General features: G+C 47.2%; 1 protein-coding gene across 1 annotated transcript in view; it reads left to right on the top strand.

Annotated features, from left to right (window-relative positions):
• Positions 1–804: 804 nt before the first annotated feature.
• The window catches only part of LOC143774144 (phospholipid scramblase 2-like), a 39,277-nt gene continuing 15,018 nt past the window's right edge, over positions 805–25,063 (top strand). Inside the window, exons 1-3 of the mRNA XM_077261476.1 lie at positions 805–915; positions 5,418–5,584; positions 17,999–18,026. Of these exons, the coding sequence (XP_077117591.1) occupies positions 903–915; positions 5,418–5,584; positions 17,999–18,026 (208 nt within the window). The 5' untranslated portion in view covers positions 805–902. The remainder of the gene's footprint in view (positions 916–5,417; positions 5,585–17,998; positions 18,027–25,063) is intronic.

Raw genomic sequence — 25,063 nt, 5'->3', positions numbered from 1 at the left:
ACCCCCATTATTACTCCATATAACCCCCATTATTACTTCATATAACCCCCATTATTACTCTATATACCCCCATTATTACTCCTCATACCCCCATTATTACTCCATATACCCCCATTATTACTCCTCATACCCCCATTATTACTCCATATACCCCCATTATTACTCCTCATACCCCCATTATTACTCCATATACCCCCATTATTACTCCTCATACCCCCATTATTGCTCCACATAACCCCATTATTACTTCATATAACCCCCATTATTACTCTATATACCCCCATTATTACTCCTCATACCCCCATTATTACTCCATATACCCCCATTATTACTCCTCATACCCCCATTATTACTCCTCATACCCCCATTATTACTCCATATACCCCCATTATTACTCTATATACCCCCATTATTACTCTATATACCCCATTATTGCTCCACATAACCCCATTATTGCTCCACATAACCCCATTATTACTCCATATAACCCCATTATTACTCCATTTAGCCCATTATTACTCCTCATACCCCCATTATTACTCCATATAACCCCCATTATTACTCCATATTACCCCCATTATTACTCTATATACCCCCCATTATTACTCTATATACCCCCATTATTACTCCATATAACCCCATTATTACTCTATATACCCCCATTATCACTCCTCATACCCCCATTATTACTCTATATACCCCCATTATTACTCTATATACCCCCATTATTACTCCTCATACCCCCATTATTGCTCCACATAACCCCATTATTACTCCATATAACCCCATTATTACTCCATTTAGCCCATTATTACTCCATACTAGCCATCCTACAAGCCTTTCTATCACTTTGTCTTTTGTGTTTTTAGACATTTGGATCCGGTGTCTTGTGCCTCCTGCCCATGTCGTTCAAAGGTAATTTTCTTACGAGCCCCTGGTCTTACATTCACCCCTGTGTCCTGACAGTAGATTAGATGATTATACATGATCACCCTGATACTCTACGTTGTACCCCAAGGGTCCATCTGGGGATCTCATGAGTAATTGCTCTACTGATCTGGAATCCTTGTAGCCTACAAGAAAATCAGGCCTGGTCAATAGTACGGCAGCTTGGGAGCGGACCCCCGCAATAAGGGCTGGATAAAGCTGAATCCACAGCTTTCATCAGGAGAACGTTGTGAAGGGACAATAATTACATCAACGAGATCATGTTGATTGTCCAGAATTCTGCATTGTCATCTGCTCATCTGCTCGCCTAATCCCACAAAGACCTGTCATCGTGTTCTTGACTAATCCAAAGTGTCATGCTCAGGAGTAAAGGTCATTTAGGTGAAACTGGAGATGTTCTTCCTATTGGAGAACCTGAAGATTTTCATCTCATAGAAGAGCATGAAGATTTCTGCAAGGGACCGACACTACCAATCCCACCGCTGCCACCAACTGTCAGGACAATGACACAATTGACAGACGACTGATGGAAGAGGCAACGGCTACTATTGCTACTAGGCCGGTTATTAGGTGCTTTCACAGTGAATGTATAGTATATGCACATTTAATGTCACCCTTGACCAGAAACCATCCAGGGAGTATCCAACACCGCATCCGAGAATGTTAGAGGTGGATGGGACCTCCAGGGTCATCGGGAGTTGTACTTTTACCATATCGTGTACTGGAAAATGAGGAAAAAAATTACAAATGCGGTGAAATTGCAAAAAAAGTGCAATTCTAAAATAGATTTTTGGATTTTATTTACCATGTTCACTAAATGCTAAAACTGACCTGATATTATGATTCTCCAGGTCAGTTCGAGTTCATGCACACCAAACACGTCTAGGTTCTTTTTATTTAAGTGGTGAAAAAAAATCCAAAATTTGTAAAAAAAATAAAAAAATAAAAATTTCATTTTCCGAGACCCGTAGCGTCTCCATTTTTCAGGATCTGGTGTGAAGGCTTATTTTTTTTGTGCGCTGATCTGAAATTGTAGTGTGTAAACGATCGTTTGATCACCCGTTATTGCATTTTATTGCAATGCTGCAGTGACCAAAAAAACGAAATTTCTATTTTTTTTCCAGCTACGCTGTTTACCGATTGGGTTAGTTCTTTTTATATATTGGTATATCGGGCCATCGGGCGATACCAAATATCTATGTATTTGATTTTTTTTATTGTTTTATTTTGAATAGGGCAAATGTGGGGTGATTTGAACTTTTATTTATTTTTTATTTTTTTTATATTTTTAAAAACATTTTTTTTTACTTTTTAGTTGCTTCAATAGTCTCCATGGGAAACTAGAAGCTGTAATCATCCGATCGTTTGTGCTACATAGAGCAGGGCTCAAAGCTATCCAGCTACAACAACCACAGGGGTCTCCTGCAGACCCCGGGCTGTCATGCTAACCCATCGGTTACCCATATCATGTGACAGGGGCACTGATGGGTGGGGTTTATGATTCGCTTCCCGTGCGTACATGTTAAATGCCTCTGTCAGTTTGACAGTGGCATTTAACATGTTAACAGTCGTGGGTAGATTGCAATTCCACCCGCGGCTGTTAGGGGTACATGACAGCTGATCAGATCAGCTGTCATGTGCCGGAAAAGGTGCAGGCTCATCGCCAGAGCTCGCACCAAACAGGGTAAGATGTCCAATGTCAGATATATCCGTCATTGGATGTTAAGGGGTTAATACATCCTAGAACTGTGTTTGCCCTTTTTGCTGCTGCATCACACTGTTGACTCATGTGCAGTCTGTGATCTATTACTATACTCAGGTCTTTTTCACACATGCTGTTGCTTAGTTCTATTCCTCCCATTCTTCTGTAGATGTAATTTAAAATTTTTTTGCCCAGATGTAGAATTTTGCATTTCTCCTTGTTAAATCCCATTCTATTAGTCGCTGCCCATTGTTCAAGCTTATCTAGATCTTTATGAATCCTTTCTCTGTCTTCTCTAGTGTTAGCTATCACTTCTAGATTTGCATCGTCTGCAAACTTAATTTGTTTTCCTCAATTCTCTTATCTAGATCATTTATAAAAATGTTATATATATATATATATATATATATATATATATATATATATATATATATATATATATTTACTTCGGTAGGGTCACAGTCAAGCTCCACAATAACCAAAAAGGCTAGCTGCCACCACCGATTGATTCTACTGGCCAATTGGACACTTGGTAGCATTGAGCCTCACGAGGCTTCAGTGGTGTGGTTTACAGAGCAAAAAGAACAGAACTATTACATTTAAAATATTTAACCCGAAAAGTAGACAGTGTTTATGTAAATATACAAAGATGTTACGAAATGAAGAAAACAATCCAGTATATGCAGTCACATAAAAATAAATGGGAGAAACAAACGAAAGTTACAAGACCTGATGTCACAGGAACGGCGCAGATGTGGAGGAGGGGAGTTCTCTATTTAGAAAATAGCGCAGTCCTTACAGTGCACTGTATCTCCCAGCACTGGACATGGGAGCCAGGGCAGAACCGGCTTTTATCAGGTACCAGCCGCTCCCACCTACAACCTCCGGTGACCTCAGATGGTAAATGAGATGCGGACTCTGGTACCAAAAATTATGAGCTCCCCGATCTTATGACGTTCTGCCCCTTGTAGGTCCAAGGTGGGAGATATTAATGCCATATTTCCTATTACAATGTTAGCTTTCTATACATATGAGACATGGCATATACGACTTTATCCACCTGACCTCTATTAATTCTGACTAATAGGCAGGCCGCAGAGCAATACAAGTACGGTGATTGTGTTGTATTCTGCACTGCGCCACAATGCTAAAAATATGTCTCCCATATCAATAGCACCTACACCTGGGACTAAATGCTCAATTTTCATATCTGGTACGTGGCCCCTCTGCACCATTGCTCTGTGTGGCTCTTTGAATTCAGGAAAGGCCTCTATTAACAGCCTGATGTTTACTATTCCTACTGACCTCTCTGCAGGAGGCGGCAACATTACAGAAGTGGGGTGGTAGAGGAAACGAAAGGAAAGAGTGTCAGCTCTTCTTTCCATGGCTATACAGTGGCTTGTGAAAGTATTCATCCCCATGGCTTTTTGCCTATTTTGTTACATTACAACCTGTGTGTACATATTTCGTAATGCGATTTGTGTGTGATGCATCAGCACTAAAAAGTCTAAGTTGGTGAAATGAGAAAACTATAGCCAGAAATTACATTTATGAGATCAAATAGCTAAAAATTGGCATGTGCATATGTATTCAACACTTTTCTTGAAGCCCCTAAAAATTTCTGGTGCAAGCAATACCCTTCATAAGTCCCATGCTTAGTGACAGGACGTCCGACTGTGAGCAATCTAAGTGTCACATGTTCGGTCATTATGTACATTTTACCTTATCTGAAAGCCACAGAGGCTGCAACACCATTAACAAGAGGCACCATTAACCAAACAATACCATGAAGACCAAGGATATCTCCAAACAACACCATGTAGACCAAGGAGATCTCCAAACAACATCATGAAGATCAAGGAGATCTCCAAACAACACCATGAAGATCAAGGAGATCTCCAAACAACACCATGAAGATCAAGGAGATCTCCAAACAACACCATGAAGATCAAGGAGATCTCCAAACAACACCATGAAGATCAAGGAGATCTCCAAACACCATGAAGATCAAGGAGATATCCAAACACCATGAAGATCAAGGAGATCTCCAAAACAAGTCAGGGACAAGGTTGCTGAGAAGTACAAGTCAGGGTTGGGTTCTAAACAAATCTCCCAATCTCTGATGATCCTCGGAGCACTATCAAATCCATTATCATCAGATGGAGAGAACATAGTACCACAACAAACCTGCCAAGAGAGTGCGCTCATCAAAACGCTCGACCCGGCAAGGAGGGCATTAATCAGAGAGGCACAGAGATCAAAGGTAACCCTGAAGGAGCTGCAGAGTTCCCAAGCAGAGACTGGAGTATCTGTCCATATGACCACAATAATCCGTACACTCCATATAGGTGGCCTTTATGGAAGACTGGCCAGAATAAAGCCTTTACACACATACACAAAAATTGTAAGGCTCTTTTTGAGTTTGCCAAAAGACATGTGGGAGAATCCCCAAATGTATGGAGGAATGTGCTGTGGTCCGATGAGACCAATTTTGAACTTTTTAACCACAAAGGTAAACGCTATGTCTGGTGCCAATACAACACAGCTCATCACCCCAAGAACACCATCCCCACAGTGAAAAATGGTGGAAGCATCCTATTATGGAGATGGTTTTTAGCAGCAGGGACAGGGAAAATGGTCCGAGTCCAGGTGAAGGTGAATAATATAGGTATATCCTGGAGCAAGCCACTGTAATCTACAACTTATAGTGAAGCCATGCACTTATGTTCGATATAAGGGTGGCATTTAGTGTCTAAACTCTTTGCAGATTCATCATCACCCCAGACTAGACCTCCTGAAGATGAGCCTCCGAGCTACAGTCTCATTGCACCATATGCACCCCCGGTTACAAGTGCACCATCTGCCCCACCAAGTTATCAACTAGACACTCCAATATTGAAAGGGCTTCCCTCCGGCATGCAGCACCTTCTCCAGGTAAGTCATCCTTCACATCTCTCAAGAAGTCTTTGTCTTGTGTGTGCTCCCATAGTGTCCTCCATCAGCAGCTGTAGAACACAGTTTATCTTTCATGGCTCGGTTTCGGGACTTGATCCGATGACCCCATGCTGCATGGTCAGTTTCTTTCTCTGCTGAGCCACACCCTGTTTGGTCTTTATCCAACTGCTGATGGCTCTCTTTTCTTTCCTTTCTTTGGTTTGCTGCTATTCAGGTGTATCTCACCTCCTCATTTGGTTCTGTTCTATCACATCTTAGGAGGGGTTGTTTATACTCATCTTGCTCCTTACTTAGTTGCTGGCTATACTACAAGATTGATGGATGTTTGGATGCTTGGAGTTACAGCCCCTCTGCTAGGGAATATTTTGCCTGGTTAATCTCTGTTGCATTTCTTGCGGTTTGTTTGTGTGTCTTCCTCCCCAGCACCCTTGTCTTTCTTTTTGTTTAGGTTCTGGGATTCTGGGAAGTTTCTATGTTTTCTGTTTGCTTTTTGGTTCTTTTTATTTTCCTCCGTCTTTCCTTTGTGACTGTGTGGAAGCGTTTACAGGCCTATGCCTCATCCTCATCCTGTGCCTCATCCTTACATGTATGTTTATTGGTCTGCCGCTTAGGGCATAAGGCATGATCTTTGGACCTGCTCCTATCACTCTTAGCACTTTGCTGACTCCTTTGAGGGGATCCTCAGCAAGATCACTTCACAGCGTGATGTGGCTGAGGTATCATTTACCACAACACATACTTTCACTAGGAAGACATATCAAATCTGGGAGATTTGTCAGGGATGAAGTGGGCAACCAACCGTCCCAGATCACCTCCCAATAACACATTTATGGGGAGTTTCTCCGACACCCCCACTCCACACTCCAAACCAGGAAAACCACGGACCATCAGTAAGGGATGGCGAACACTATCAAACCCGGTGACAGTCAGGGCCCACGCATGAGTTCTTCCAGTAACCAAAACTCAGGGTGGATGAGGGTTCGCTTGGCGTCGGTGTCCCTAAACCCAAAAGTAAAGTTGTTGCCCACAGTAACCGGTTGTAAATTCTCAAGGGCTCTCCCAACCGCTCCACCCACAAAAAGAATGGCTGCACTAAGCTCCAGGGCCTTAGGTGTGGGGTTCATCTTCTGCCTCTCTGAGCAGACGAAGTTGATGTGACCAGTTCAGTCGCAGGCATAGCACTGCTTGGAGTCAGATGCAGGCTGGGTGCTGGAAAATGGGGTAGGACCCCCTAGGGTCTGGATAGCAGGGGCAGTCAGGGTGGTTGTTAACTTATGCCCTTTCCAGCTGGCAATGGCTGACTTCCGCACCTCAGTATGGTTGGCCTCCTAAGTGTCAGCAATCTATGGTGCTTTAGTGGTCTCCATTGGCTCCTGGTCCAGCACGAACTGTCACTGTCACACCTCCATAGGGAAAAGATGAAGAAATTTGTCCTTCACCATCAGATCCTTCAGCTCCTCAAAGGTGGTGATTGACAGTCCTTGGACCCACTGCTCAAAGATGGTACTGAGCCCGTTCACCACATCACTATAGCTGTCATGTGGTCCACGCTGGAGAACCCAGAACTTTTTGCAGTACACCTCTGGTGTCAGCTGGTACCTTTTAATCAAGGCTTGCTTATGGCCTCATAGTCTCTGTCCTGGTCTCGAGGGAGAGAAGCAAACACCTCCAGAGCTTTTCCTCAGAGCCCTGGGGTTAAACATCGGGACCAGGCAGCTGGTGCTGTCTTCGGGTTAATCATCGGGACCAGGCAGCTGGTGCTGTCTGCAGGCTTTTTTAACCCCCTGAAAAAATATGTCCCAGTCCCCGTTGTTGTCCATGACAGGAAAATGTTCAGAACTGGGTTTAAAGCTGTTGGTACTGCTGGACTCACTGTTCGATGGTGTCTATCTCTGCATCTGGATTTGGGCTAACTCCAGCTTGTACTGATGCTCAGCTTGGACGCTCAGCTTTCTCAGCCTGGGCTTGTTGCTCTGCTCGCTTTCAGGATCAGCTGCAGTCGTCCCTTGCGATTATCTGCGTTGAGTTGTTCCACGGCCATATGTAAGTGGGGGTCCACACTACCCTGGTTGCGGGTATGGCTGGTATTCACAGGAGGGACCTCTGCAGCAGTGCTACCTACACCTTGACTGATCTCTCTTTCATCAGGGCTCTGGTGATGGACTGGCTCTGCGGCACCTTGCAACTGTTCAGCAACCATTTTGTGCTTGGTTTTGCCCGTGGAGTCAATCTATCTCAGTGCGCAGAGTGTAGTAAGAGTGGCCTTGGACTGCTGCTTATACCAAGGCTCTCCAAGCCTAGCCATCATTACCAAATAAAAGACCAGAGAGAAAAACAAGAGTGAGAGGGGTGTTACTGCTACCTGTACAGTAATGTCCCATATAAAAAAATTAAAACACTGAGTCTGAATCCTAAAAAACTCTGCACAAAATTATCGCAAGAACCGTGTAAGTTTTCAGTGACCGGCATGATTTCTCAAACCAGATTACTGATGATCTGTAAAATCCCACTGCTTGCCACCAATTTGTCCTGGTTATTGCAGGCCGGGAAGGTCACTCAGAACCACCTTCTGTGATCTGTGTTGAACAGCTCTCTGCTGCCCCCTATCGTCCGGACAATTGCACGATTGACTGACGATTAACTAAGAAGGCCGCAGGTGTCACCACTAGTAGTCCGGATATTGGGAAATTAACAGTGGGCTTATGGTATATCCACTTCTGACTCCAACCCATTTGTAGTGTATAAACCACCATACGATCTCTGCTAACTCCACGATAACCCCAGACTACTCACTGCCACCACCAATTTTTTTTTATTATACAGGCTGACTGGAGGCCTGATAGGCAGCCTATGACTTTTAGGCGTGATTTACAGAACAAAAGGAGCAGAACTATTACATTTTATATTTAATCCAAAGGGAGGCAGTGTTTATGAAAAATATACAAAAGATTTTACAAAGGAGACAAAAACAATACAGCGTGTACAGTTGCATGAAATAAAAGGGATTAACAAGAGAACTTACTACACAGATTGCAGAGATGATTAAGATTAGCCAAATGAGAGTGCTTCGCATGGGGCCGTTACGTAAACTGGATTCATGCATGCATGATGTGCAGCTCTCTACAGGAACCCAGACCATAATTTGGCTGGATCTTTTATTAGCACCTGAGTAACACCCGTCACCCACACACACCCCTTGATGACCACACGCGGGCCGTGTTCTGAGTTGCCCTTAGCCCTTCAAGATTTTATGAAAACTCCAACTTATGCCATAACTTTTGGATGCTCGCAGAAGTTTGAGATCGCCAGAACACCACCATATTAATATCGGGATTTTACCTTTTCCCAGAGATCAAACATGACATGGCTGTTGTCAGTTATTTGCTCATTATGGATTTGGAGCTTATAGGCTGGAGTTACGGTTATGAGAAAATATGTATCTCTTCCCTAGTTCGCCCTGGCACTGGAAATGCATGTCTAATCACAATCTTAGTGTCACGGATCACAGGGAGGATATCTTTATCATCCCCACCACTCACCCTAATATGTCAAGAACCGGGGTTGTTTGGTTGCCCAGTTCTTTTCCAAAAGGGATTTATCTATATCCCACTTCCCAGGTCCGGTTTGGAACTTGCAGCTCTCTTGTGCCCCCTTACCCTCAGGTCAGACAGGGTACTGCATCTAGGATAATTAGTCACCAGAAAGGCTGCCTTACTTTGTACTGGCTAAGGGGCACACTGCAGTGAGGGTGATATAACTACTCCCACTCAGGCGGGAATAATAATTATTGACGCCGTCCATCGCTACAAAGTCTCCCAAATGCACAGGACAAATCCGCTGCCACCAGCTCCAATTTCTTAATTAATAACGAGTCCGGAGCCAACCCAAATTAGTAGCATAATTCACTTCAGAGGACATGACAGTACGTTATAGAGCAAGGAGAAACGAAGCTAGTAATTTTATATATTTTACTCCAAAAAGGTAGGCAGTGTTTACAAAAGTATGAAAAGATATTATAAAAGTAGACAAGTATCATATGTACAGTGCAATTTCAAATAAAAAGGGATTAACAGAAGAAAAAACACAGTTCCTTATATCATTTCAGCTAATGTCAGACCATGTGGCTCGGGGGAAAGGCGAACGTATATCAAGATGCATTACAGAGCGTCTCTCAGCTAGCTTTCTGGTTAAAGGCTACTGAAAACTGACCTCTCAGGGTCTTATACCCCTTGGTCGTGTCATCACTGAGTGGGCGGAGCTATGGAATGCACTCCTACTTTCTCAGAGAGACTCAGAGTTATGGAACATTCATATCCACTGTAGCTCCAGGATGCAACTACGGATAGTGAGCACAGAACTACCATTCTTCCGGACATGAGTTGGGTGTTAATTTGAGCCCAAACAAGAAGTGGTTATGAGCCCCTGTTAAGCAGTAATCCATTTCTCGGATACCAAGGGTACAGGAAATTGGAAAACGCACTGGGGGATGGCCCAACCAATGCAGATACCAAATATATAACTTTCATATCTCTGTCACTAATTGGGGTCAAGTTATGCCTTACTATTAAGTTTGTACATGAATAAAAGGAGCACATGGTTTCAGACAAACCGGTTTTCTGCACATTCCTGTATTCGAGAGGGAGAGGGGACAGAGTCCCACACTGGAGATTCAAGTTACAGCTGTATTCAGGGGGGAGGGAGTTGCCTGCAGGCCAACGGAGAATAGCTTTCTAGGCAGAGTGAAGAGGGGGGTCGGAAAAGCCCACAGTATCTGTGCTCAGCTTTAATGGATGTAGCAGAGCTCAGTGTGCGTGATCATAGACAATCAAATACCTCATGTTCCTGACACCTCCCCCTTTTGGACTGCGCTACGGAGGCAGGACCTTTTCGATACTCCTCCATGCGCACCTCGGCAGGTTCGCTCTGGAGGGACAACCCATCTGCATCGATCTCCTGGCGCATAACCTGCTGCACCTTGTCGGAGATCCGATAGGGTGTTCACCGTAGTGGGGCATGATTCCCGGTGCCCACCTCGTGGACCGCTAACTCAGTCCTTCCAGGTCGGTTGGAGAACACGGCCTGGAAGGGTTTCAGCATGGTCCGCAACTGTGACCGCTGGGGTTCAGATAGCAAGGCGCTTACCTCGTCATCGATGGACCCACCGACCTTGGCTTGGGCCATCATGTCCAGGAGGGGGTCTTCCTCCTCATCTTCGGGTAAGCTGCAGACCGGTAGGACGTAGGCTTCACATTCATGATGAGCCTTCATCATATTGACGTGAAAGGCCTTTCGCCTACCCCGAGCGTGGTCAAGCGTGACCACATAGATGACGTGGTTGAGCTGTTGGTGGACGATGCACAGGTCTTCCCATTCCCTGAAGCTTATTGTTTGGTACGGGGACCAGCACCCACACCTTTTGACACACCTGGTAGGTCTGCTCCGGGGTGTTCTGGTCGTACCAGTGCTTCTGGTCAGCCTGAGCCTGCCTCATGTTGTCATGCACCAACTGCGTCAAGGTCTGCATTTTGTCATGGAAGCGAATGACATACTCCACTATGGACACTTCAGAAGGGTTCAGCTCCTCTTCCGAAGATTCCCTTACCTGCCCAAGGGGTCCCAGGACTCGCCTGCCGTACAGGAGCTCGAAGGGGAGAACCCCGTTGAGGCCTGCGGAACCTCTCGGTAAGCGAATAGCAGGTGTGGGAGGTACCACTCCCAGTTGTGTCCTTGGGTCTCAACCAGCATGCGTAGCATCTGTTTGAGGGTACCGTTGAAGCGCTCACACAAGCCATTGGTCTGTGGGTGATACACACTCGATACCAGACGCTTCACCTGCATTTTCTTACAGAGAGCTTCCAGTAGGTGAGACATGAATTGAGTCCCTTGATCGGTAAGCATCTCCCTGGGAAATCCTACCCAAGAAAAGATGGCCAACAGTGCATCCGCCACCTTATCCACCCTGGTTGAGGACAGAGCCACTGCCTCTGGGTACCGGGTAGCCTAGCCTACCACAGTAAGGATGTATTGCTTTCCAGAGCTGCTGGGGATGGCCAGCGGGCCCACAATGTTCACCGCAATCCCCTGGAAAGGCTCCTCTATCACTGGCAAAGGGATCAGGGGAGCCTTAAGGGCAGGCCCCGCCTTCCCCACTCTTTGGCAGGTGATACAGGAGCGGCAGTAGTTTACCACATCTGTCCCCATCTTGGGCCAATAGAAGTGTTGAGACAGCCGGGCCTTAGTTTTGCTGATCCCCAAGTGTCCAGCGAGTGGAATCTCACGGGCAATCTGCAACAATTCACCCCTGAATTGGTACGAAACGACCAGCTGTTTTTCCCTCAACCACTCCCTTTGGGATTTTCTGGGTACTGTCTCCTGATACAACCTCCTTTGTTCCCAGAACACCCTCTCCTTATCAGTCACGGAGGTGGGCGTCTCGGCGAGGTGTCTCAAATTCTCCAGGCTGGCATCTGAGTGCAGAGCAGTCTGGAACTCCTGGCTAGGGGCAGCCAGAAGCGACGTCAGGGTCCATTCCCCACGTGAACCCTCTGGGCCCTTCTCTGGGTCCATTTCTGGTTCAGTCACTCCTGTGACTGAGGAGGGTCCAGAAGGCAGAACGCTATCTGCGTTTCCGGCACTCTGACTGTGGGTGACAGCAGCTACGTAGGCTGTCTCCCCAGGGATTTCCACAGATCCATCAGCCAGCACAGCGCTGGTATGGGTACTACCTCCCCATCCACCCCCAACATCTCAGGAGCAGTGCTACTTATGGGGCAGTTACCTTCCTCTGTGGCACTGGTCATTTGCACGGCATCACCTTCGTCACGGTTCCCATGCATCAACCCATTTCCCTTAGCACCATCGCTTGCTCCTGTTAGGGGTTCCTCAGCCATGCCACCCCGCAGAGTGACGTGGCTAAGCACTCCTGCACCTGTGAACACATCATCCTTGGGGCATAAATGGTTAGCAGGTACACATGCACATTTACATCATCAGCATCATCAGTATTACCCTCTGCATTTTCAGAAAAATTATTATCAGTAACATCATCAATCGGTAATGCATTGTCAGGTAACACCTGCAATTTCCCATCACTATCAGCAGCATTAACTTGGCGAGGGTCAGGGACATAACATGCAACCATCCACCCCAAATCAGTCCCCCATAAAACTTTGTTGGGCAAGTTTTCGGACAACCCCACTTCCTTCACTCTGTGTTGTGAATTTGGATTCTGGGCTCCCCCGGTGGCCGCTTGTGGAATTGGACTTGTCATCCTCTTTCCTGTTTCACCTGATTCCATCAGTAGTGGGTGTCGCTATTTAAGCTCATTTCTCTGGTGGTTTCTTGCCGGTCAACAATGTTATCTGATGCCTCTCAGTGCTTGTTCCTGCTTCTGACAACTACTAGATAAGTTGGACTTTTGTCCATGTTTTGTTTTGCCTATTTGTTCCAGTTCACAGCTGAAGTTTTGTTACTGTGTCTGGAAAGCTCTCGTGGATCAGGGATTGCTACTCTGGCGTTATGAGTTAATGCCAGAGTTTAAGGTAATCTCTGGATGGTGTTTTGTTAGTGTTTTTCTGCTGACCATGAAAGTATACTATCTGTCTTCTGCTATCTAGTAAGCGGACCTCAAATTTGCTAAGACTATTTTCCTGCTGCGTTTGTTGTTTCATCTGAACTCACCGTCATTATATGTGGGGGGCTACTGTCTTCTTTGGAATATTTCTCTAGAGGTGAGCCAGGTCTTATATTTCCCTCTGCTAGCTATTTAGGTCTTAGGCCAGAGCTGGGCATCTAGCGATAAATAGGAAATGCTACCTGGCTATTTCTAGTTGCGCGGCAGGCTTAGTTCATGGTCAGTATTATTCCATCTTCCGAGAGCTTGTCCCTCTATAGGCTTGCTATGATCTCTGCCTGCAGAGATCATGACAACTCTGCTTCCGGCACCCCAATCTATATACACCCGGGCCATTGGCAGGGGACAGCGGATGCCCCCAATTCCAGAGACAGTCATGGTTTTCCCCAGAATAATCTCTTCAGGGGCCACCAGTTTGGGTCCGATGAGTGTTCGTTCAGCCCCAGTGTCCTTGAGGCCTTGAGCGACATGGCCCCCCATGGTAACGTGCTGCACCTTGTCATACATCCTCCCAACCTCCTCACCCAACAAAAGAACTGCTGCATTAAGCCCTGGGGCCTTGGCTGAGGGGTTCCTCTGCTTCTCCGGACAGTTGGCGCTGATATGACCAGTCCGTTTGCAGGGAAAACACTGGTGATGGTCGGTGGTAGGTCTGGTGCTGTTGGCAACGAGGACAGGGCCTCTGGTGAGTTGGCTGGCAGGGACACTGAGGTTGGTTGCAGGCTTACCCCCTCTCCAGCTGGTGGTGACTGGCTTCCACATGTTCTGTGGTAAACCTCAGGTGTAAGCTGGTACTTTATCAGGGCCTGCTTGATGGCCTCATAGTTTTCTGCTTGGTCTGGCGGGAGAGAAGCAAACACCCTCAGAGCTTTGACTCTTAGCGCGAGGGTCAGGTATCGGGCCCATTGGTTCTCAGGCAGCCGGTACTGTCACAGGCCTTCTCAAAGGCCCTCAGAAAAGTGTCCAAGTCCCCATACTTTTCCATCACAGGAAAGTGCTCGGGCCGAGGTTTTGGGATTTGAGCGCTGTTGGGCTCAAGGCTGGACTGGGACGACTTGGAGCCGGGGTAACTCCAGCTGGTATTCCCGCTCCGCTTGCCGCTCGGCTCTCTCCGCCTCCCGCTCAGCTCTCTCCTGGTATTGCTGGAACAGCTGCAGACGTCCAACATGGTCGTTGGCAGGGAGTTGTTCCAAGGCCGCCAGAAGGTTGGGGTCCAATCCACCCTGGTTGAAAGTAGTATTCAGTGGTTGGACCTCTGCTGCAGCACCATTTTCCCTTGTGCTGGCATCTGCATCCACTGAGCTCTGAGAGCGGTCTTGAGCGGCTTCTCATTGCACCAGATCTGCAACCAGTTGGTTTTTGTTTTTGCCCGTAGAGTCAATCTGCTTCGACATGCATGAGACAGCAAGAGTGTCCTTGGTCTGCTTCTTATAAAAGGTTTCTCCCAGCATAGCCATGGTTGCCAAATAACAGATCGGATAGAAAAACAAAGAGAAGGGAGGGGCAAACGCGAGTACACACTATTGTCACAGGACTAGTAAACACTGAGTTCATTCTCCTAAACTTTTTTGCGCAAAGTCCTCTCAAGAACTTTGCAAGTTTTTAGTGAGAGGAATGATTGCTCAAACCCGATCACTAATGCTCTATTATCCCACCGCTCTGCCACCAATATCTCACGGATCACAGGGAGGATACCTTTATCATCCCCACCGCTCACACTAATATGTCATGAACCAGGGTTGTTTGGTTGCCCAGTTCTTTTCTAAAGGGGATTTATCTATACCCCACTTCCCAGTTCTCGTTTGGAACTTGCAGCTCTCTGGCGCCCCCTTACCCTCAGGTCAGACAGGGTACTGCAGCTAGGATAATGAGTCGCCAGAAAGGCTGCCTTACTTTGTACTGGCTAAGGGGCATGCTGCAGCGAGGGCGATATAACTACTCTCACTCAGACGGGAACAATAGTTATTGACGCCGTCCATCGCTACAAAGTCTCCCAAATGCACAGGACAAATCCGCTGCCACCAGCTCCGATTTCTTAATAACGAGTCCGGAGCCAACCCAAATTAGTAGCATAATTCACTTCAGAGGACATGACAGTACGTTACAGAGCAAAGAGAAACAAAGCTAGTAATTTTATATATTTTACTCCAAAAAGTAGGTAGTGTTTACAAAAGTATGAAAAGATATTATAACAGTAGACAAGTATCGTATGTATAGTACAATTACAAATAAAAAGGGATTGACAGAAGAAAAAAACACTTACAGTTCCTTATATCATTTTAACTCATGGCAGACCATGTGGCTCGGGGGAAGGGCGAACATATATCAAGATGCATTACAGAGCGTCTCTCAGCTAGCTTTCTGGTCAAAGGCTAGTGAAAACTGAGCTCCAGGGTGTTATACCTGTTGGTCATGACATCACTGAGTGGGTGGATCTACGGAATGAACTCCTACTTTCTCAGAGGGACTCAGAGTTATGGAGCATTCATATCCCCCGTAGCTCCAGGATGCAACCTTGTATAGCGATCACGGAACTACCATTCTTCCGGGCATGAGCTGGGCATTAATTTGAGCCCAAACATGATGTGGCTATGAGCCACTGTTAAGCAGCAATGTTTCTCGGATACCAAGGGTACAGAAAATTGGAAAACGCACGGGTGATGGCCTGACTGATGCAGATACCAAATATTTAACTTTCATATCTCTGTCACTAATTGGGGTCAAGTTATGCCTTACTATTAAGTTTGTGAGTCGCCCGCCTGGGCTGTGGGGTACTCGGGACCGGGGGGTGCGTTCACAGGGGGATGTCACGGTGGCTACCCGATCCATGGCCCTGGGCGCCCATGTAAAAGGGAAAGGTCTTTAAAGGGAATAAAGTTTATGTTTGTGATGCCACCTGTGGTATTCGGTCACTGGGGACTGACGCTGCTTTAAGGGGTCCTCTGGGGTGATGTTATGGCAGCTAGATGGTATAACTTCCCACAGGTGAAGTGTATCCCCAGGGCTCCAGGTGTGTAGATAGAAGATGGTGAATGGCGCAGTAAAGAACGAGGACACAGATTTGCAGTCTCTTTACCTGGTTTACTGAACACTTTCAGCAGCCACAGTCCAGGGCACCAGATCACAGAGCAGGCAGGGTCCGGCCGGCTTGGAGGCAAGTTAGGAGTCCCCTTATCCAGGTGGAAATCAAAGCCTTCCTCTAGCGCTGTGGTGTTGTAGTTCCTTACTGCCTATGGCTTCATATAAGGTCCTCACAGATGTTCTCTCTCTCTCTGTCCCCCATATAGGATAGGACGTAACCCATATGACTGGTGACTTGAGCCTTTTTACAGGGACTCTAGCATGCCCCAGCTCTACAGGTGTCATCGCGCCTCCTGGGTGTTAAGGCGGACAGGTAACTTGCAGTTTAGCTGTCCTGCCGGTCTCTGATGTTAGTCGTGGAGCCCCTTACAGTCCTCGGTGTGCCTGCTACCGGTTTCTGCACCTCAGAAGGAGGCAGCCTGCTCGTGGTCTCTCACTGGTGTTCCTCTTCTGTGCTTCGGTCTCCTACATGCTCACTGCAATATATTCGGCTTCAGTATAATCTCTTCCCAGGAGCTGCAGCACTGCGGCTACACCGCTCCGTACACCACCTTCTGCCTCAGACTGCTCCAGTCTGCTTCCTGGCAAAAACTGACTGAAACTTCCTCTACTTTTCCTCCAAAACTCCTTATATATGGGGAGTCACCTAGTAAATAGGATCAAAAGCTCCCCCTGGTGGCCTGGAGTGTGAACATGTTGCATGCTTGTGTTTACCTGGTGAAAGTTATCCTTCCTTGCCTTCAAGCGTAAAGAGGAAAGTAATGTCACTGTGACAACCAGGACCCTGGGGCGCCTGGTTGTCAGCACACTCCTGCATCCGAGAGGGAGGGGGGACAGAGTCCCACACTGGAGATTCCAGTTACAGCTGTATTCAGGGGGGAGGGAGTTACCTGCAGGCCAAGGGAGAAGAAGAGCTTCCTAGACAGAGTGAAGGGGGTGTCGGAAAAGCCCACAGCGTCTGTGCGCAGCTTTAATGGACGTAGCAAAGCTCAGTGTGCGTGATCATAGACAATCAAATACCTCATGTTCCTGACACTTAGTTATACAAACTTTGATATTCAACATTTCGGTCAGTGACATATGTTTGCCAAAGATGCAATAATTCCCTTACAGGGGCAAAAAGTGTCTATGGTAAATGTAGAACACTTCCTTTGAAGGGACAAGGAATTTCTTGGGGACAAAAGGGGTCTTCCACTTCTGTGTCTATGGGCAAACACATATTGTCTCAGAAGACCTTCCCTATAATTAACTGCCCACTCTAAAACTCAGTTTTTCTCACAAAAGGAACCATCTTTCAGTCACCTGAGCTCCAAAAGGACTCTCTGCATTTGAATTAAGATGGTCACTTCTCTGTGTCCCAACTATACATCGCAGTCTTACCCATTTCCCATATGCTAATCTGTAATTCACATAGAGGCGGCCAGATTGCTAGCTCTTGTCTCCTACTGCCACAGACAGAAGGGGAGGAGGGAGGAGAGTGCACTACAGAGTCCGAGAGAGTTTTCATAGTTTCCATGACTGCCTGTCCGTTCCTCTTGTCTACCTTGTCTTTCTGTTCCTCCCATCTCCTCTGTCTCTGTTGCTCCCGTCTCCCCAGCCTGTCCTTTTAGCTGTGATGTCAGTCATCCATATTTCCATCCTATACAGAGTCATCACTAATGACAGGTTTTCTGTTACAGATTAACCAGCTAATCGTGAAAGAGAAATGTAAGAATATATATATGTATCCAAAATCGTTGTGTTCTATATCTTGTGCCCCCTATGTGACTGGATTGGAAATATCCTGCTCCAGTACCTGGTGTCCACTGGTTTAATTCTCCAGTCCCTGTGTCGAGGGGTTACCACGACAGTGTGAAGAGAGAAGACCGCAGCGTCTGATTGCTCCTATTCCAGCGCTAAGAAGAAGCACTTCTTCATTTTAATGGTGTTTATTCCTTCTGGCAGAACAGGGGTTAATCGGCCATGTTGGAAATCCCTGTGCTCGCAGCTGAGCTCGGTTAGCGACTCCTTTCACTTTATAATCTGGGCTCTGTTACTAATCCTTGTCAGAGCTAGCATTTGCTGCATGGCTAAGGGAGGGAGAGATGTTAATGGAGCACCCCCAGTCGCAGGGCCGCGGGGTACCCGGTACCGGGCCTCTCTGTCTCAGTTCTGGGGTTGTCACAGTGGCTAGTCCCAGTCCGTGACCCGGCTAAGGGGCGTCCAATAAAAGGTGTGATGGTGGTGCGTGGTGCAAGTCGCGGTGAATAACGAGGACACAGGGTTGCAATCTCTTTACCTCTTTACTGAAGGCTGCAGGGTCCTCAATCCAGAGTACTGTTAACAGGGCTGGCTGAGACCGGCAGGTCCGATGGCACCTCCAGAGTTCCCTTTGCAGGTGGAAATCTGTGCCTTCCTTCTAGTGCCTGTGTGTTGTAGTACTTCCCTGCTGAGCACCACGGGATATTCCTCACAACTGTTGTGTCTGCTCTGATGTTCTCTCTCTCTCTGATGTTCTCTCTCTCTCTTTCTCTCTCTCTCTCCGTTGTTCCCTTTCTGTCTCTGATGTTCTCTTTCTCTGGTGTTCTCTCTCACACAACTCTTCTAATATTCTTCTCCGTCCCCCAGATGATATGGCTAGGACGCACCCGTATGACGGGTAGGCCTGGAGTTCTTCCGGGACCCTAGAGTCGCCCCTCTCCCACTGTTGCCCCCTATGTCTGCTTAGGTGATTTAGGTGAGACAGCCAACCTACAGTTAACTGTCCTGCCGTTGGTTTGAAGTAATGCTTGGAGCCAATACTTCCTCGGCGTTTCTGGCCACCGGCGTCGCGCCTCAGTAGGATGTTGCCTTGATCTTACAGCACGACTCCTACTGGTGTTTTCTCCTTTTTGCTATGATCTCGTTTCTCACTCTTCACAATAAACCTCGCTTCTTGTCCTTTCTTTGGGTACCGCCGCAATGAAGTGCAGGCGCGGTCCCGTAACGTTCTTTCCTGTTCGCTAGGCCTCTGTCAGGATCCCACCCCTGACAGGGACCCCCCTGAATCTTCCCCTGCAACACCCTCTGCCACAGGATGTTGCCTGGTTCCAACCCAGTCAGCTTCTGGCTAACTTTCTATCCAACCCCCAGTTTTACCAGATTGTGAGGAATGGCCTAATACATAGTGCCTTTTGCTCCCCCTGGAGGCCAGACCATGAAGTGTATTGGTGTCTGTGATACCTGGTCAGGTGAACTCCTTAAGTGCCATCAGACGTACCATCGCCCCCTTAGTGGCGGAGCAACAGTACTGCAACGACCAGGACTCTGGGGCGCTGCACTCCTCCCCGGTTAAATCCAGTACTCCCAGACTGGGAAGAAAACAACAATACATGTCAGCAAAAAGACATACAAATTTTGAAATGCAATAACAAGAAAAAACAGTGCTTCCCTTTATGGAAGGTGAGTACTCTTGAACGTTACAAACATGGTTAAATATTTTTAAATAACAGTCTATAAATAACTCCTACTACCCAGCCGGGTATTCTACTAAGTGCAAATTCTGAACAATAATTTAACTTTGCCTCTAAGGACGTATAAGCTGGATCCACTAAAGGCCTACCATAAAACTCTAAAATTTAACCCCTTAATGACAGCCAATACGTCTTTTAACTGACCTGAGATATAAGGGACTAGCCTCCCCATACAGGTGACAATCCAGCAGCTGTCGGTTGTCCACTATACCTGACAACTTGCTGCATCAGCCACAGTCAGTGTTTGCACTGTCCAAATCTGTTTAACCCCTTAGATGCTGCTGTCAATAGTGACTACATCATTATAAATGGTTAACAGAGTGTGGGGGCTTCCTCTTTAACCAAACTGGTGCTCTCAGCTCATGATTTTGTGGTCCTGATGTTTGCCATGGCAATTCATGACCAAATAGCGGCCTTAGAGTCTGACGGCTGTAGTAATCTGTTAAGAAGTTAGAGACATTTAGGTGGTAAAAATGCACATTTTTATTTCTGTCATGCCACTTTGCATTAATTCTTGTAAAGCACCTGAAGAGTTAATAAACTACCTGACTGCAGTTTTCAGTATGTCAGGGGGTGCTGTGTTTAACATGGTATCACGTTTGGGGGTTTCCCAATATATAGGACCCCTAAAGTCACTTCAAAGATGGATAAGTCCCTAAAAAAAATAAATTTTGTAAATTTCCTTGTAAAAATGAAAAATTGCTGCTACATTTTTAATCCTCCTAAAATGCTAACAAAATAAAATAAAATTTTACAAATGGTGCTGTTGTAAAGCTGACATGTGGGAAATGTTATTTATTAATGGTTTGCTGTGGTATGGCCATCTGGATTAAAGGGATAATCATTCAAAGTTTGAAAATTGCTAATTTTTTTAAATTTTTCTCAAATTTTTGATATTTTTTATAAATAAACACAAAACATATTGGCCTAAATTTACCATTATCATAAAGAATAATGTGTCACGAAAAAACAATCTCAAAATCACTGGGATTTGTTGAAGCGTTGCAGAGTTATTACCACATAAAGTGACACTGGTCAGATTTCAAAAATTTGGCTCCGTCACTAAGGGGTTAAATTAACTTTTTCTTTATTTCTCTCTTCTAAGTGCAACATTTTCTTTTTTTACTCTCTGATTTGTCATATGCAGGACCGCCTGTCTATCTGCCCAGGCCTACTGCCTCTCTTTCTTAGTACAGGATCACTGAGCTATCTCTCTATGGCTCCTAGGAGGACTCACCATCTAACCCCTTACGGGTTCACTTTCCTGTCCTCAATCTCTAGCAACATTATCAAACATTTTCTATAACTAACTGGCTAACTACATATTACTTCTATGTATGAACATTATTATTACTACTTCTCTTAAGGCAACATTATACTTTAAGTGTAACTGGTGAACGTTCCCTTTAAGAGGGAACCAAGTCTCTTTGAGGTAGTGCAGACTCTCTCGATCTGCAAGTCTTTTTAAGACAGGAGCTTCCATTCTGTATTCAGGATCAGTCTCTTCACAAAGCTCCCTCTTTTGTAAAACCAGTAGGGGGCACCCTTAAGAGGGTGCAAACTATTTACAGTACAGTTCGTGAACCGTTCACCGTCCATGATTCAGCAGTCTTTGTAACATGGTGGGACAAAAATAAAAGGAAAATCAGAAGCAAAAATAAAAGCAATAGGGATCCCGGGTAAACGAAGGGATCCCTTTAAGAACTAACCCTGGTCGGGTTACAGCAGCAGAAAAACACCAAAAGACGAACAGTTAACTATGTACATTTGCAGAACTTTAGAACTCATTCTGACTGATTAAGAGGTGGCCTCTTTCCGGGCTTCACCTGGCAAACGGCCCATGGTGGTATAGGGAGGCCCGATCCCCGTCCAGGCAGCGGCAGCACTCCTCCCTGGGCCACCCTCCTCAACCGAGAGCGAGCGCGCCCCACCGGTACACGGCGGGTCGGGATATCCTGGGGTTCCGTTACCTTTTCCGCAGGGGATTCGTCCTCCGAGGTCCCAGCCGCAGCCTGGAGGGTGACGCACCGCTGAACGCCCCGAGCCGTCCAGCCGATCTCCCTTCTCCATCGGGTATAGGTCACTGCGTCTCCGGGCTCCAAGTCGCGGTCCTTGTCATATCTACCACCGCAGGACTCCACTTCCCTCCGGTCAACGCGGACCTGCAGCGGCTCTCCAATCTCCTGGATAACTCCCCTTCCTTCCCGGGAGTTAAAGGAGACCACCACTCCCCAGTGTGACTGTGGGACCTTCTCAGCACCCGTCAGGTCGATCTGGGCCGCAGGTCGGGGTCTATTCCTCCACGCCGTCATCAGGCACCGCAGGTGTTCTGCATCCGGCAAGATTCTCAGGCCCTGTGCCTGCAGCTCACACTCTGCCGTGGCCGGGATGGAGAGGGCGGGGGACACCGGAGTTAGGCGGACCTCCGTAGGCTGGCCCAACCGAGAGATCACACGATCATCGGCCTCCCGGCGGCATGCTATCCGTCGGGCCTCAGCTGCAGCCACACACTCCTCGGATGGCGGCCAGTTGGGTCTGCCCAGCGGTAACTCCGTGAGGGCCAGTCCCTGCAACGATGGCGAATCTGGGGCTGTGACGGGTAATGCAGCCTCATGCTGGGTCGGGTCATCCCCATGCGGTACTTCCGACGTCGCCATCTTTGCCTTCTCCTCGGTGTCTTCTTCCCGCGCTCTCTTTGGGGGCGGTCCCGTCTCCATTGTCCCCACCCTCCATAGTGGATGAGAAGGCGGACATCAGCAGCTGACGGACACGTCCTCAGGATGCAGTAATACTTAGACTGGGCGGCCATGGTTTTTCGCGCTCTTCAGCTCGTCTACGCCCACTTCCACGCCCTTCTTCTTCTCCTGCGCTCCTCTTAGCACTGTAATGGCGGCGATTTTGGTGGGAACTTTTGGCGGCTATAGCACACAGTCCTTGCAATAAATCTCAGTTCAAGCACAATAAATCACAGTTCCAAGGCACACATGACCTGATTCTTCAGGCTTGAGTAGATCCTATTCGTGACGCCAAGTTGGAGCGCCCCCAGTCACAGGGCCGCGGAGTACCCGGTACCGGGCCTCTCTGTCTCAGTTCTGGGGTTGTCACGGTGGCTAGACCCGGTCCGTGACCCGGCTAAGGGGCGTCCAATAAAAGGTGTGATGGTGGTACGTGGTGCAAGTCGCGGTGAATAACGAGGACACAGGGTTGCAGTCTCTTTACCTCTTTACTGAAGGCTTCAAGGTCCTCAATCCAGAGTACTGTTAACAGGGCTGTCTGAGACCGGCCGGTCTGATGGCACATCCAGAGTTCCCTTTGCAGGTGGAAATCTGTGCCTTCCTTCTAGCGCCTGTGTGTTGTAGTACTTCCCTGCTGAGCACCACGGGATAGTCCTCACAACTGTTGTGTCTGCTCTGATGTTCTCTCTCTCTCTCTGATGTTCTCTCTCTCTCTTTCTCTCTCTCTGTTGTTCCCTTTCTGTCTCTGATGTTCTCTTTCTCTGGTGTTCTCTATCACACAACTCTTCTAATATTCTTCTCCGTCCCCCAGATGATATGGCTAGGACGCACCCGTATGACGGGTAGGCCTGGAGTTCTTCCGGGACCCTAGAGTCGCCCCTCTCCCACTGTTGTCCCCTATGTCTGCTTAGGTGATTTAGGTGAGACGGCCAACCTATAGTTAACTGTCCTGCCGTTGGTTTGAAGTAATGCTTGGAGCCAATACTTCCTCGGCGTTTCCGGCCACCAGCGTCGCGCCTCAGTAGGATGTTGCCTCGATCTTACAGCACGACTCCTACTGGTGTTTTCTCCTTTTTGCTATGATCTCGTTTCTCACTCTTCCCAATAAACCTCGCTTCTTGCCCTTTCTTTGAGTACCGCCGCAATTAAGTGCAGGCGCGGTCCCGTAACATTCTTTCCTGTTCGCTAGGCCTATGTCAGGATCCCACCCCTGACAGGGACCCCCCTGAATCTTCCCCTGCAACACCCTCTGCCACAGGATGTTGCCTGGTTCCAACCCAGTCAGCTTCTCTCTAACTTTCTATCTAACCCCCAGTTTTACCAGATTGTGAGGAGTGGCCTAATGCATAGTGCCCTTTGCTCCCTCTGGAGGCCAGACCATGAAGTGTATTGGTGTCTGTGATACCTGGTCAGGTGAACTCCTTCAGTGCCATCAGACGTACCATCACTCCCCTTAGCAGTGGAGCATCAGTACTGCAACGACCAGGACTCTGGGGCGCTGCATTAATATGAGAAGGAGAGTTGGAGGAGTTATCTGTGACTGTTGCTTGGTTTGTATGTGTGGTAATTCCTTATCCTTCTCTGTTTTGGTTTATTCCCCTACCTCCACGCCCCGGTGCATTCCTCTGTTACATGTGAGTGAATATTTTGGATGACTGGAGTTTTCTGCTAACCCTTGTTTGTGTTGCCCTGTTTGTCAGGTTGGTGTACTACGGTGCACAGTAGCGCCCCCTTTTCACTGGGTGGGGGAAGAGAACAGATGGAGGGCTTTCTAAGGAGATAAGGCAAGGGTGGAGGTTCTGGCATCTTCACCTTCAGAAGTATCCCAGGAAATAGGGCCAGCTCGAGCACCCCCTAGTGTTAGGGACATGATAGGAGCCTCTGGTCCTGAGTCACCCGACAGCTGTGTCGCAACATCCTGATTTGTAGTGGTTTAATGCTTCAGTCCCTGGTGTCCACTGGTTTATTGCTCCAGTCCTTGATGTCTACTGGATTAATGCTCCAGTCCCCGATTTCTAGTGGTTTAATGCTCCAGTCCCTGATTTCTAGTGGTTTAATGCTCCAGTTCCTGATGTCTACTGGTTTAATGCTCCAGTCCCTGATTTCTAGTGGTTTAATGCTCCAGTCCCTGATTTCTAGTGGTTTAATGCTCCAGTTCCTGGTGTCCGCCGGTTTAATTCTCCAGTCTCTGATGTCCACTGGTTTAATGATCCAGCCCCTGGTGTCTATTGGTTTAATGCTCCAGTCATTGGTGTCCTCTGGTTTAGTGGTCCAGTCATTGGTGTCCACTGGTTTAATGCTCCAGTCATTGGTGTCCACTAGTTTAATGGTCCAGTCATTGGTGTCCTCTGGTTTAATGGTCCAGTCATTGGTGTCCACTGGTTTAATGCTCCAGTCATTGGTGTCCACTGGTTTAGTGGTCCAGTCATTGGTGTCCACTGGTTTAATGCTCCAGTCATTGGTGTCCACTAGTTTAATGGTCCAGTCATTGGTGTCCTCTGGTTTAATGGTCCAGTCA

The sequence above is a fragment of the Ranitomeya variabilis genome, chromosome 5 (assembly GCF_051348905.1).
Source record: "Ranitomeya variabilis isolate aRanVar5 chromosome 5, aRanVar5.hap1, whole genome shotgun sequence".
NCBI classification, from domain to species: domain Eukaryota; kingdom Metazoa; phylum Chordata; class Amphibia; order Anura; family Dendrobatidae; genus Ranitomeya; species Ranitomeya variabilis.
Note: the sequence above shows the minus strand (reverse complement) of the source record. Positions and strands in the feature narration are given on the sequence as shown.